Below are 15,327 nucleotides of genomic sequence, written 5' to 3' on the forward strand. Positions count from 1 at the left end.
TGGTCTCGATCTCCTGACCTTGTGATCCGCCCGTCTCGGCCTCCCAAAGTGCTGGGATTACAGGCTTGAGCCACCGCGCCCGGCCGGGTTCATTTCAAGAAGGCTGTCTCAGGTAGCTGGAAATTCGTGCCTTCTGTCAGCTGGGGGGTACCTGTCTGCCTCCATGTGGCCTCTCATCTTCTAGGGTGTCTTTCTACACCTGTATTCACCAAAACAGCTTCTTTACATGGTCTTCTTAATGTGGCAGCTGGGATCCGAAAGAGAAAGCCAGTGAGAAGGTGCAACCAAGAAGGAAGCTGATCTTTTTTAAACCTAATTTCAGAAATGACATCCCAGTATTTCTGCCGTATTATTCATTAGCAGTGAGTCATTATCTCTTGCCCAAATTCAAGAGAATAGGATTACACATGGATGTTAATTCCACAAGGTGGAATCACTGGATCCCACATCAGAGGCTGCCTACCTCAGTGAGGCACTATCTGTTAATTAAGATAAATATGAACTATTGCTGTATTCCTTCACATATTTGAGTCTCTCCAAGGTCAAGTCTACCGTCATTATCTAAAGGCTCATGTTAAAAGATTAAATTAATCAAATGAATTTCTTAAAGCAAAACACAATTAATATATTGTTTATTTGTCCAAAGACTACTATAAACTTTGGTTAGAGAAATATTTATTAACCATCAACCAAAGGAATCCTGTTATGCAGGATTATTTATTAACTAGCTAGATTAGGTTAGCTTAGTTTCTGGCTCCACCATGGTCAGAAGCCATGAATTGGTGTTCAGAATTCTGAAGACACTGTTCATATGCTACAAGAACTGTCTTTTCTAAATTAGAGAAATAAGTGGGAAGCATATAACCAATACAAAGGATATAGAGAAATGTACATTTCAGGAACAACTAGGCCACAGTTATTGAGATTGAGTGCCTAGGGCATCAAATCAGTTCCATCCTCACTTTTTTATTTATATGCCTGAAAAGTATACTCCAGACTAGTCCTGAATGAAAAAGTACATAGTTTAAAAAACAAACTGCAAAATGGTATTTATTTACATTAAAACATGAATTGCCTGTATACACATGAATAGAAGAGGAACAATCTGTTATGCACAATAACTGTAATATTTAGTACATGTTATACACAGTAGTATCTGTTAAGTCAGTGGTTTGAGTGAAAACACAGTACCAAAACATTCCGGATACAAAATAAATTACTCATTCACATATTCTAATCATACAAGACACTTAATATTTTAAAAGTTACGTACTTCAAATAACACTGGCTAAATGTACAACTAAAGTGTATTAAGTTTTTTTAGGAAAAGACTTCAGATTGTTATTCATAAATGATCCCTTTCAGGATGCATTATCTTTTAAATAAATAAACTAAATTGACTTCAAGACTATTTATAAATAGCCCACTAAAATATGATTGAACACATTCTTTCATTTTATTAAAGGTGTAGCTATATACTAGAGAATATGCTCAACTACTGCCTCCAAATTCCAACACTGTCATTCTAATTTGCAAATAGAAATTATTTAAATTCCAACTTTAGTACATGAGATTAGCTGCCTGCCCTATGTTGTCAACTGTTTCCAAAAGTATTAACAGATTAACAGACTGTCTTGAACATCTCAAACGTTTGAGAAATTCAAGGGTTTTTTCTATGTTTTAGGTTAAAGCTGAGCCTATATATGGAGATTTTGAGATAAACTGAACACTTTTAGAAGACCTTCACAAAGAGCTTTTCAATTCTAAAATCTATTACAGATGTATATAAAGTCCAAGAGAACATTTGGAATATTTTCATAATGCAGTGAAGAATTCATCTTTGGCATTTCTCCATTCATTCTAAAACATTTCAACAAACATTTTATACATTTCTATCTACCTACTATTGACATTTTCTGTACACAAAAGTATTTGATTGAAATTTGAGTTTTAACAGCAATTTCATTGCTAATAATTTTTTTTTAGATATGAAAAGTATTAGTAACATTCAGTTTTTTACTATGAGAAGCTGAAATATTTTGATGTTGTTGAAATGAATTTGCTCAGTTTCCTTCTTCGATGACTGGCAATTCAACATCCTATCAAATTCAGCAATGGATAAAGCAGACATACTTTACATTAAAAAACAAAAATTGTGACAAGGACATAATTTTTGAATAATATGAAGCATTCCTCTATTAAGGAAAATGTGTGTGTGTGTGTGTGTGTGTGTGTATATATATATATATATCCATATATCTTCAAATAAAATGGGTATGACAGAAATCAAACGGTTATATTTTCTTTCTTGGTATCTGTGGTTTTTCTTAAAGGAAACAAACAACAAAAACCAACAACTCTGCTACAAATGCCGATTTGTAGAAACGTTGCCACAATGACTTCCACATTAGATTTCCACGTTACTTCCAGTATTCACAAATTTTTTGCTCTCATCATAACCAACCTAATGTTTGAAAATAGTCCAAGTGTAATTATTTAAAAATAATAATAGAAAACAATAACACAGCTTTTATAATTGAACACATTTTCCTCATTCAAAACTAAATATGAGGAAAAATCTCAGTAAAACGGAACCAAAACCATTTAGTAGCTCAATGACATGCTATATTCCCCAGGGCTTACCGAAAATATAAACAAAGAAACCAAAATGTAAAACAAATACAGTAGGTAATTGATGCTATTTGCCAATGTTTGCAAAGGTCTTGGGTAACAAAAATGAGATAGTAATTATGGCTCTGACATTAACACATTCTTCAAATGCAATTACCAATTTTATTCTCTAACCAAACAGAATAATGGAAATCCAAGCAGAGAATGATGTACAGGACATAAAGGAATTGGAATATAAATTGGGTATTTCTACTATATGGTGCTGAAAAACTTGAATGCCTTTAGAAACAAAATAAATTCATCTATTAAATGCATAAAACTCCTGGAGAATATAGATTACAAGAATATGACACTTAACAGGATACTGAATTTGTGAATGTAAATTTGTTATATAATATGGCAGTTGCTATTATGTATGCAGCGTATGCTAATAATACTGCTATCTTCCAACCACTGTAAATACCTGACAAGATCCTTCAAGTATAGTTCAAATTATTAGTTACATGTGATAATACAAGTAATTACCAGCTCCTGCTAATACAATTTAGTAAGAACTGGAAATCTCATAATTGGCACTATTTAATGTTTCTAGAATATAATGTTAAGTGCATATGGTTATCAATCTCCAGAATCCAGAAAATATAGTCATCCATATTCTTATAAGAGAGCTGTACCTCAATTTTATCATTTTAGAGTATTTGTTAGAATAGGATCTCTCCAAAATCAAATAGGATCAATTTGGACACGTCTAATCCTAAGACAAAACGCCATGTAAAATTTTCCTGTATCTAAATGTTGCCCTCTAGGTAAATCTGTGATATTTTAGAAAGAGACTTTCTTTTGTGGAAAAGGTAATCTGATAAACGGGAAGAGATCACCAGACAAGATCACAAATAACCATTATTTCTACAGAATTCAGTTGAAGTTGGTTTTTTGTAAATGCTTATTGGGAATTTCTAAAGCACTGACTTGGAGAGGCCAAGAGCCTCCATCAATCCCTGCTTGGATAGCCACTCCCGTTACCACTGCTAGGTCAGGGTCTACAGATGTGTTGGGATCTTTTCCAAAGAACTCTTGAATGACCTGACGGATCCGAGGAATACGAGTGGAGCCCCCAACTAAAACCACCTCATCAATCTCAGTCTTTTCCAGGTGGCCTTCTTTCAATACTTGCTGAATGGGTACGAGTATTTTCTGAAACAGGTCTTCATTCAGGGTATCAAAGAGTTTGCGTGATATTTCCATTTCAAATAAAACCTGACTTTCTCCACTTTTCTTATCAGAAAGGCCGTGTCCAAACCCACTGTTCACATGATGGTCATCTGCTGAGGAAAGTTTGTCTTTTGGCAGTTCAGTGTCACTAGTATGAGGTTCCTTCCTGTCCTGTTCCTCCACCGTTAGTAATACTGACAACTGAGCAGCTTGATGAAGAGTCAGATTTAATTTGACCATTTCCACAGCTTGTCTTAATCTGTGGATCTCCTCTTTCCTAGAGGGCACAAAGCCATACGTTTGATAGATCTGTTTATATAAGTACTGAAGCAATCTCTGATTGAAGTCCTGTCCTCCAAGTTTATTGTTTCCTGAGTGAAAAATAAAAAAGTTTAATATAGTTACGCACATATGTGTGTATGTATACATGTATATTATTATGTATATGTAACAACTATATTCTGGGAATAACAAATCCCTGTTTCACGTATCATTACAATTTTATTCATACAAAGACTGGTTAAAAAGAACTGTGTTGCTGGGCATGGTGGCGCACACCTATAATCCTAGAACTTTGGAAGGCTGAGGTGGGAGGATTGCTTGAGACCAGGAGTTAGAGACCAGACTGGGCAACATGGCAAGACCCTGTCTCTACAAAATAAATCAATAAAAAAAAATTTAAAAAATAATAACTGGGTTAAAGCTATCTTAACCCAAATAAGTACTATTTAAAAACTAGTGCACATCAGGGTCAAAATTTTAAATTATGTAAAAGGAAGTATCTCTTCACAGCATCAAATACTTTTTCAGTAAATAGAGATTAAGAATACAGATTGGCTTATAAGTAGCTATTTAAAAACACTGAATGTCATTCTCAACAGAAGAAAGTGCTTCTTATAATGAAAAAGTAGGTATTTAATCTCTTTTTCTCCTTTCATTTTTTCTTGCCTGATTAGTAGGACCTGAAAAGGTCTTTCTACTTTTCTACCTGAAAACTAGATAAATAATTTCAAAGGAAAAGAGTAATGTAATATAATTTCCTGGTATTTAACTTGATTCGAAGAAGAGAAAAAACAATGCAGAGGTTAGAATACCTATAACTTACAACTCAACTCGTCAAACAGGTTGAATCCCTTAAGCTACATTCAACGAAACGAAAACCTTTAAAGAAAGGGTTTAGAATGCAAAATCCTATCATTTCCTAGGGAAAAATACAATCCGATTTTCTAAAGACATCTACTCTATAAAACATATTAAATGAAATATACTGATCACCCTTCATTTTAAATAAATGTTTCTGCCCTCTGTTTCCTTTCTTCACCATCACCATGAAAAGTCCTACTGGCTCCATGAGCCGTTAACTGGGTAATGGGCAATGTATTTATTTGACTTATAGGATGCCCAGTCATTTTTTGAGATTTAACTTTTGGCAGTAAATATATACAAATGGTGGTATAAAATTACATATACAGAAAATTATCAAAATAAAGTCAAAGAATTCCAGGGGAAAAGGAGGATGCACTACACATTGGATATGTTAAAGAAAGCACTGCCCAAATTTCTTCAACTCTCCCTGCATTTTTCTGTATTTTTTTTTTTTTTTTTTTGTAGAGAAGGGGTTTCACCGTGTTAGCCAGGATGGTCTCAATCTCCTGACCTCGTGATCCGCCCGCCTCGGCCTCCCAAAGTGCTGGGATTACAGGCGTGAGCCACGGTGCCCAGCCTCTCCCTGCATTTTTCTTACCAGACATTGCTCGGGTTAGAAACATCCCTCCTTGTTTATTCAGTAAAGACACATCTAGAGTTCCTCCACCCAAGTCGATCACCAACACGTGGAAGACGTCAGCCTTGTGGAGGCCATAAGCCATAGCTGCCGCTGTGGGTTCATTTATTACCCTCAAAATCTTCAGTCCTGTAAGATTGGTTGAAGGGAAGAAAAACTCATGAGAGGATGCGATAAAGTAATCTCTTCCCACTCACAGGATGTTTGTGTCTTCTGTGACATGAACTCCACCAATGAGTAATAACGAGAGCAGTCACAAACCGAACAGAAGCATGAAATGGGAACAGTACACACAGGCTCTTCTAAATGGTATCTTTAAAATGATTCTGAAAGATTACAATATAAAGAAATAAAAGTCAAGGTTCAGTGGAATAAGTCATTCTACTCTTTATTAATTAACACTTAATTTTCAAAATGTCTCCCAGCCTTTTCTAACATTCGTCTTCTACATTGGAATATATGAGCAATAAAAATTAATCATTATGCCGAGGCAGGCAGATCACGAGGTCAGGAGATCGAGACCATCCTGGCTAACACGGTGAAACCCCGTCTCTACTAAAAATACAAAAACTCATCTGGGCGTGGTGGCGGCGCCTGTAGTCCCGGCTGCTCGGGAGGCTGAGGCGGGAGAATGGCGGGAACCCGGGAGGCGGAGCTTGCAGTGAGCTGAGATCGCGCCACTGCACTGCAGCCTGGGAGACAGAGCGAGACTCCGTCTCAAAAAAAAAAAATTAATCATTATATACTATCACTTAAGTGCTATGGAAATTAAAGAGGCTTATGTTGAGCAGGTAAAAGATCAGGTTTCTTTGAATGAAATTCCTGCTTTAAACTACATGTCACACTTATGAGTGGTATGGAAAGTAATATGGCATTATGTATCAGGAGCTATGACAACATTCAAACTCTAAAGAATTACTCCAAAGATCACAACACCCTTCCCTTCAGCTCTCTGATTTTACCACTTATTCTACTCTGGCCACACTGACCAGTTTCCTATCCTCTATGTACCAGCAAATTCCCAGCTTATGGCTGTTGCAGTGGCCATCTCTTCTTCCTACAACACACTTTCTCCATGTGTCTGCATGGTTAACGATTTTGCTTTCTTCAAATGTGCTTAAATGTTACTTTCTCAATGAGGTTTGCCTGATCACTCTATTTAAATTCTACAAGTCGTCCATCCCCTGACCACCAAAAGCAACCTGGACCCATTAGCCTGCTCTTTTCTTCATAGTAGGTTACTTTCTGATATACATTGTATCAGTGGCTCTCAACAACGCAGGATTTTACCTCCAGAAGAAATCTGGCAACATACGGAGACATTTTTCATTGTCACCACTTGGTGGAGGAGGGTGCTGGTGAATAGAGGCTAGGGATGCTGTTAAATATTTTGTAGTTCACAGGACAGTCCTCCACAATAAAGAATTATCTGGCCCAAAATATCAGTAATGGAGAGGTTGAAAACATTATTAAATTTACCTTTTATGCTCATTCTGTGTTTCCCTCTGGTAGAATGTAAGTTCCATGAGAACAAAGATTTCTTTCTTTTTTTAGCAAGGCCCTCAATATTGGTTCAATGGCATTAAATGTTAAATCATTAAATGATCTACCTCAGATTTTATTTTAAAAATTATATTCACCTTAACATTAATGGAATTTAGAAGAAAGAATGCCTCACTGCTAACATGTGTCCATTTTCTCTTTGAGCCTTTGTCCTGTAGCTATCTGATTGGTTCTTATTACATACACATTTTATATTGTGCTATAGAGCTTTCAAAATTATAAACCTGTCTAAAAATCCATCTACTTTACCTACTGTGATGGTTAATATTATCATCTTGATTGGATTGGTGGATGCAAAATATTGTTCCTGGGTGTGTCTGTGAGGGTACTGCCAAAGGAGATTAATATTTGAGTCAGTGGACTGGGAGAGGCAGGCCCACCCTCAATCTGGGTGGGCACCATCTAATCAGCTGCCAGAGCATGCCTAGAATAAAAGCAGGCAGAAGAATGTGGGAGGATTAGACTGCCTGAGTCTTCCGGCCTCCATCTTTCTCCCGTGCTGGATGCTTCCTGCCCTTGAACATCGGACTGTAAGTTCTTTAGCTTCTGGACTGTTGGACCTACACCAGTGGTTTGCCAGGGGCTCTCGGGCCTTGGGGCACAGACTAAAAGCTGCACTGTTGGCTTCCCTACTTTTGAGGTTTTGGGATTCAGGCTGGCTTCCTTGTTCCTCAGCTTGCAGCCAGCCTACTGTGGGACTTCGCCCTGTGATAGTGTGAGTCAATAAACCTTAATAAAATCCCTTTCATATATACATATATACTATTAGTCCTGTCCCTCTAGAGAACCCTAATACACCTACCATATAGTTTGTTTATTTTGACTATCGTGTGGTTTGGGAGGTGGTAAATCTTACTACAGAAGGTTTTCAACCCAACACAATTTTGAGAAAAATGCATCTCAGTCAAGGGTACTGTTACCTGCAAGGTTAGCAGCTTCAATTGTTGAATTTCTCTGTTTTAGATCAAATTCTGCCGGTACAGAAATGACAGCATTGGCAACTGGCATTCCAAGATAGGCCTCTGCCATTTCCTTTAACTTCAACAATAGTCGAGAGCCAACATATTCTGGGGACACCGTGATGGTCTCATTACTTGTCACAGAAAACTCAACCATTCCATTTTTGTTTAAAACCTGTGAATAGGATTTGCAAATAAGTAAATGAAAGAGTAAAAGTATATATACATATATATGTGTATATATATACAGACAGACATACATATATACATAAATGCTAGACTTCCTGAGAACTTACCTTTATCTTTACAAAATAAAAAAATGCATTTGTAATCTATCCAGTACATTCACCAACATTAGAACTTGTTAAATGTTATACATTCAAATTTATACTATGAATACATATTATTTTACTTTTTTTTTTTTGAGATGGAGTCTTGCTCTGTTGCCCAGGCTGGAGTGTGGTGGCATGATCTTGGCTGACCACAGCCTCCGCCTCCCGGGTTCAAGCAATTCTCCTGCCTCAGCCTCCCGAGTGGCTGGGGCTACAGGTGCGTGCCACCATGCCTGGCTAATTTTTGTATTTTTAGTAGAGACGGGGTTTCACTATGTTGGCCAGGTTGGTCTTGAACTCCTGACCTTGTGATCCGCCCGCCTGAGCCTCCCAAAGTGCTGGGATTACAGGTGAAAGCCACTGCGCTTGGCCCACACTAGTTTTTAATAACAGCAGAATAAAATTCATCACCAAGCACATGACTAGAACACAAAAGATTCTCAGTATATGTTTTCTGAATAAAGAAAAAATAAATGATGAAATGTAAGAAATGAAGGTTGCTCATTCAAGTATGTAACTCAGAATCTTCTCCCTTTTTTCCCCAAATTTCTTGTTTCTAAGAGTAATGGATAACTGAAATAATTTTCTAGTACATATTAACAAGAATAATTTTAGTATATCATTATGTACTTATCTAAGAATCAAATCTCATTTACATTCTTGTTTCCCATGAAAACATGTATTGTGCATTAGCTCATTATCCCCGATAATGTGGGTATACATTTAAAAAACTATTTTAACTCTAAACAATACTATCCTAGTTTTACCGAGGTTGTATTAATATAAATACAAAAGAGAACTAATCTAAGAAATTAGAAGAATGTTTTCTCACTTTAGGTCTCATGGTTAGGTTTCCATTATGAAAAACTGACCTTCCAAAAAGTACTTCACTAGTCTGGGGAAAACATAAAAAAAGCTATATGGACAATATTAAACTACGAAACAAACATACCAGAACCATCAGTGCCCAGATGAAACAAAAATAATAACAAAAAAACCAGGTCACTTAGAAACTTTAAATAGTTTTGAGGTCAATAAGTAATGTACCCAAAGCTGTAATTCAGAGGACATACATAGCTTTAGATGACTTTTTCATTAAAGATTGTAAGTCAATAAAGAATCCCAAAAAAGAAGTCAAAAAACAACAAAGTAATAAACCTAAGAAATGCAGGGAGCAATTTTTTTTTCTTTGAAAACGAATGAAAAATTTGAAAATTTTTATGAATAGGTTTATTCAATAAGCAACACCGAAACAACTATCTATTTTGAAACTAATTCATAGCCGGCATGGTAAAATCCCGTCTCTACTAAAAATACAAAAGTTAGCCAGGCGTGGTGGCGCACGCCTGTAATCCCAGCTCGGGAGGCTGAGGGAGGAGAATCACTTGAACCTGGGAGGCAGAGGTTGCAGTGAGCCAAGATCATGCCATTGCATTCCAGCCTGAGAGACGGAATGAGACTCCGTCTCAAAAACAAACAAACAAAAAACTAATTCATTTAGAATTTCACTTCATAACTTCCAAGAAAAACTTCACATGGAAAAAAACTTTAAATGTTTAAAAGAAAAAAACAAAAGCAGCAAAATCCAAACCAACAAACACTCACATAAAAGTATTAAGAGGAAAAAAAAAAGTACCAGTGGATAGGATGGGATAGGCTACAGTAAACATGGTAAAAGTCTAAAATCAAAAATTTAAACTTTGACATCCAGCTCAAAAACATCAGTGGAAAAAAAAGGTAAGGAAAAGATAACAAAAACATATGATGAAGGTCTTTTATAGTCACTAAGGAAAAGAAAAACACACCAAAACAAAAAAGGAAAAGAACAAAAAATGGACCACAAAAGAAAATTAAAATATCAATAAAATTCTAAAAATTCTGATCTCACTAAAAAAACAAAAGAAATGAAAATTAATACAGGATACTATTTTTCACTTATCTGACTGTTAAAGATTAAAAAAATAACTAGTGAAGATACAGTCACTCTAAAAAATTACGGTTAAAAGCATATAACCTTTCTGGTGAGCAAACCGGCAATATAAATCAAATGCCTTAAAAACATGCACACATTTGACCTATGAATTCGACTTCTAGTATTCAAGTTAGGAAACTTTCAGAGAAGTGTACAAAGATAAGTGTGTAAGGATATTACCTGAATCTCCAACCTTAGTGAAAAACCACAAAAAGGTACACTGACAGAGACTAGTCTAATTAATAATGGAATAGTCATTCCACAAAATCATTAAAGATAATGATGTGAACCTATTAATTATCCATGACATATTAAATAGCATAAAATGGCACACCTGGTATGTTCTCTTTATATGTATACAAATATGTACACATACACACACAGAATATCTATCTATGGTACACAGGGCTTCATCAACCTTCCTGCTAGCTTGAAACAGCTAAGCAAGACATGCTGAGGATGGGAGAGCAAGAAAATGGCAAGGCCTTAAGTACCTGTTAGCATTATGGAGTCAGTGATTAACTCATCCTAGAGCTGCCGCGGAATTTCTTGTTATGTGAGATAACAGAACTGTCATGTATTAATAGATTCAGCTAGACGAGATAGAATGTTTTGTGACATGAAGTCAAAGCATTAACTAAAAGGGTACACTAAAATTAATACAGACTTTAGATTAATCACTTACCTTAAATGGGTATCTGCCAATTTCAGCCTCCAGCTCTTCTGGGGTGAAAATCTTGCCTATGAATCTTTTGGCATCATATATTGTGTTTTGAGGATTTGAATCTGCCAGCTCTACGCTTTCATATCCCACATATACATCATTGTCAGTGAAAGACACCATGCTGGGTATGCTGATATGCCCATTTTCATCTGGAATCACCTTTACTTTTCCTGTGCCAGGAAAAAACACCCCAACGGAACAATAGGTGGTGCCAAGATCAATACCAATCACTTTAGGAGTAGGCAATGGTAAATACTGTTGTGCCAAATAGCCAGCCAACAGGAGGGTCAAAACAGCCGATCCTGAAATACAGGAAAATTAAAAGATGTATTTTTTCAAACTAGTACAATGTACTAAATTACTGTAGCAAAGTCCCTCGTCGAAACAAGGCTAAAAAAGACAAACTCCAAAACTTTTAATAGGACTATTGATAACACTCCTCTCAGACAGCAAGTTTTTCAAAATGTAAACTGGTTATAATAAAATTTAAAATGAAGTAACAACACAAACAACAACAAAAAACCCTATAACTGTATGTTTGTGTCATTCTCTAATAAATGTAATAAATGTAAAAACATTTCAATAATATTTGTGCAGATGCTGACAAGAAACATTTATCTGGAGCAAAAGCCAGATATAATCTAATATTCTTGATGAATTGATATTTAGATTTTACAGTTTTATAAAAAGCTTCGACTATCATTTTTTAAAAAGCTCCATTATTAAAATCCTCACAACAAAAACTTTATTATTGTAAGGCTAAAATTCTATCTTCGTATCTCACCTCCTTTTCCCTTTCAAAAGGATGAAATGGATAAATCGGATAAAATGATTTTGAAAGTTCCTTAGATATGAAACTGTCACTTCATAACAGAACATAGTTAACTTTTTAAGTATTTAAGTATGAACTAGGGACATCCTCCTTGCAGTGGTAATATTTACAGGAGAAGAAGCATAAAAGTGGGCAACCCTGATGGCAATATCTATGAAAGCTTCCTGAAGACAAGTTTTGTTCACTGTTGTATCCCCCAGACCCGGAATAGCAGATGCCCAACAAATACTAATTAAAAAAAAAAGAAGAAAAAAAGAGTAGGAACAAATGCCACGCAGATTGTAAACATAAGTGAAGAAAGATGCCCCTTTGGTTTTTAGTTAATCTCGTATTTGGTATCAGGAGGCTATGTTATACACCTGTGTCCACTCATATTACATATGACCCAAAATGTCAATTGTCAGGCTTCTGTATTACTAATTGTTAGCTCATCCTCATCAACACATAACTCAAAGAAATAAAACCAAGTGCAAATCCCCCTTTCCCGTTCCAGCTACAGGCAACATTTTAGAAGCATTTCATCACCTTGGAGACGCGGGGTGGGTGTTTGTGTGGGTGGGGGATAGGTAATTCCAAACCCGATTTGATGGAAAAAGCATCGATCGAGCTATACATCAGAGTCCTGAATCCCTCCAAATTCAGCATCCGTGAGCCAACAGATCCGGATGTAGCTCCTCCCCCTTCCTCCACAAAGGGGTCCTGGAGGTGCACGTTCTCGCAGCCTTCCATAGCTTGCCCCAATTCAACAGGCAATTCAAAAACCTAGGTGCTGTTGAAAGGAACGCCTCCTTAAGCCTGATGTCCCTGGGATGGACACAGCTGGTCGCCGTCTACCCTACCTTGGCCTGCAGGGGCCGGGGCCCTCCTAGAGGCGTCCCCGCCCCCATCCACTCCGAACAGCCAAAAACCGCCTCTAAGTCAGCTTTCTGACTCCCCTTCCGCTGCTCCAGCTGGATCCAGGAGGTGAGTCAACCACCCCTGCCCACGCTGGCATCCTCGGATCGCCTCTACGCCCGCAAGAGCAACAAGGACCCCCGGGAACCCACCTAAGATCGTCATCTCTCTGGCCATCACAGTCCCGCCGAACAGGCTTGTGATGACTGTACCAGACGTGAGGCACCGCCCCCACTCCGCCCGGCAGTCCCGCAGCCCCCTGGGAAATGTAGTCCTCTTGCTCTGAGGCAATCGGAGAAGCTATACTCTGACGAAAGCAAAGACTTCTTCTACCGTGAGGGCGCGGGGCAAAGAGCCTCCATTCAACCGCTGCCAGTGACGACTGAGTCCCCCTCCCACGCAACGGCCGGCAGGACCAGTCAGGCTGAGGGGGAGGAGCGCCGTGGCGGGAGACTGGCGTTTATAATCAAACCTGTTGTCCCGCGGCGCTATCTCTTTAGCCCCGCCCCGCGCTTTGCATTCTGGGAAGCGTAGTTCCAGATTTTCTCTCTCCGCGGGAGGGAATGAAATGGAGGGTGAGAACCGTTAGTTATTGCTTTCTTTGGTCGCGCACCTAATCAGGTCCAGGATTCGAGTTTGTGTTCTTTCGTTTTAATTCCTTTGAAAGCGCGTTCGTTTGCCTGAGATCTAGCTTCTAGATGGCGTTCCCATAGCCTCCCGGAGCCCCAGCCATCCTCCGCAGAATGGTCCCTGCCGCAGTGCGGGGCCTGAGGGAAGTCGGCTCTGGCGTCAGTGCTCGCAGCCCTGGGAACAGCCATGAAACTCCAGTGACCCTCAGCCCTCAGCCCCTTTGTTTTGGGATAAATGAATTCAAGCATTCTTCAGTCAATTCGATTTATCCAAGGGATCAGGGACACATTTTCTCTATTGCTAACACTGAAGTGGGCCATTAAAAACAAAAACAAAAAACGAAATTAAAAGAAAACCCTTAGCTCTCTCTTCAAGTAAGTCTTAAGTGGCCAAAATTGACCTTATGGACAAGTCCTGTAACGTGACAGCCATTTTAGGACGCTTGTGACATGCTGTTCAGGTTATAGTCTGAAGTAGGATTTTTCTTGCATCTTGGTCACTGTGGGTCGCACTTAATGGCTCCTCTGAGAGTGGGTTTGCCATTTTTGCTGTTAGAGTTCACGATAACTAAGATCCTGGAGAATTGAATCCATTTCCTCAGCTTAGATATAAATCAAACCATCCCTGTTGACAACACGTCAGCCTGCTGTGGGAATACATCGCTGTTTATTTCTATCTGACTTATCAATGTGAATTTTGATTATGGAAGCTGAATTCTGCTTGATAGGGATCCATTGCAATGTTATCTCTACTTTTGTGCATTTTTAAGTGTTTCATAATGCAAACTATAAAAAGTGTGTATCTACAATGAGTGCTGTTCAGTAAGATTCTTGTGAGGAGTGAAGAATTGAAGCACTTAGTTCTTAAGTATTACTTGTAATGGGCAATGGGCTGGAGGTGTTCCAGGCAGAGGGAACTGAGTTACCAAGAGCATAGAAGCAAGAGATCATCTATTCCATAGATTAGAAAGTGGTGGATCATAAAGCATGAGGTAGAATTCTGAGAGACAGAACTAGAGACTTAAACCAGATGAAGATTAGCCGTCTGTGGCAAGCACTGGTCATTGAGATTCTCCCTGTCACCCACTCCTTTCTCCTTGCTAACAAGATCCTGATTTGTTCAAGAAGCAGATAAAGATTATGTGATCTCAGAGTAGAAGGCCTTTAGAATTAAGATTGAACTAAATAGGTTGTATTCATTTTCTATTTCTGCCTTAACAAATTACCACAAATTTCGTGTCTTAAACCAACACAAATCTATTATTTTTGCAATTCGGTATATCAGAAATTTGGTATGCGTCTCACTTAACTAAAAGCAAGTTGTTAGCAAAGCTGCCTTCCTTTCTGGGTGTTCTAGGGGAGAATCAAGTTTCCTGCTAATTTAGGTTATTGGCAGAATTCATTTTCTTGCAGTTGTAGGGTTCAGGTCTTCATTTTCTTGCTGGCTGTAACCTGAGAGCTCTTTCCAGTTTCTGAGACCATATGCATTTCTTAGCTCAGAGACCCTCTTTCTCCATCTTCAAAGCCAGCAACAGTGAGTCAGATCCTTCCCAGAAGACAGCTTTTTGCATCGCTCTTTCAAATTTTAGATGTCACGTGTTTACATTGGACCTATCTGGACAATTCAATGTAATCTTCATTTCAAACCCGGTAAACTTATCATATCTGCACAGTTCCTCTTGCTGTGTAAGGTAACTACACAGTTAGAATTCACAAGTTCTAAGAATTTGAGGAGGCTTTTATTCTGCCTACTAAAATGGTTCTGTGGCTCCTCAAATTCACATCTGTCCACATAC

General features: G+C 38.0%; 1 protein-coding gene across 1 annotated transcript; it reads right to left on the reverse strand.

Annotated features, from left to right (window-relative positions):
* Positions 1–1,023: 1,023 nt before the first annotated feature.
* On the reverse strand, positions 1,024–13,163 carry HSPA13 (heat shock protein family A (Hsp70) member 13). Its single transcript, XM_003895619.3, has 5 exons — positions 13,055–13,163; positions 11,138–11,478; positions 8,110–8,323; positions 5,588–5,755; positions 1,024–4,214 (listed from the first exon to the last, which is right to left on the reverse strand). Exons 1-5 carry the CDS (start codon positions 13,077–13,079, stop codon positions 3,547–3,549), a joined length of 1,416 nt encoding a protein of 471 aa, XP_003895668.1. The 5' UTR covers positions 13,080–13,163; the 3' UTR covers positions 1,024–3,546.
* Between the last annotated feature and the right edge of the window lie 2,164 nt (positions 13,164–15,327).

Source organism: Papio anubis, chromosome 4 (genome assembly GCF_008728515.1).
Source record: "Papio anubis isolate 15944 chromosome 4, Panubis1.0, whole genome shotgun sequence".
NCBI lineage: Eukaryota > Metazoa > Chordata > Mammalia > Primates > Cercopithecidae > Papio > Papio anubis.

Bases quoted from the DNA above. Each gene is read 5' to 3' on its own strand.
- HSPA13 (XM_003895619.3), bottom strand. From the start codon at position 13,079: ATGGCCAGAGAGATGACGATCTTAG. The intron at 11,479-13,054 runs GTGGGTTCCCGG...CCTGTATTTCAG, and splicing joins CAGAGAGATGACGATCTTAG to GATCGGCTGTTTTGACCCTC. The intron at 5,756-8,109 runs GTAACAGTACCC...CCAATCTTACAG, and splicing joins TGAAGCTGCTAACCTTGCAG to GACTGAAGATTTTGAGGGTA.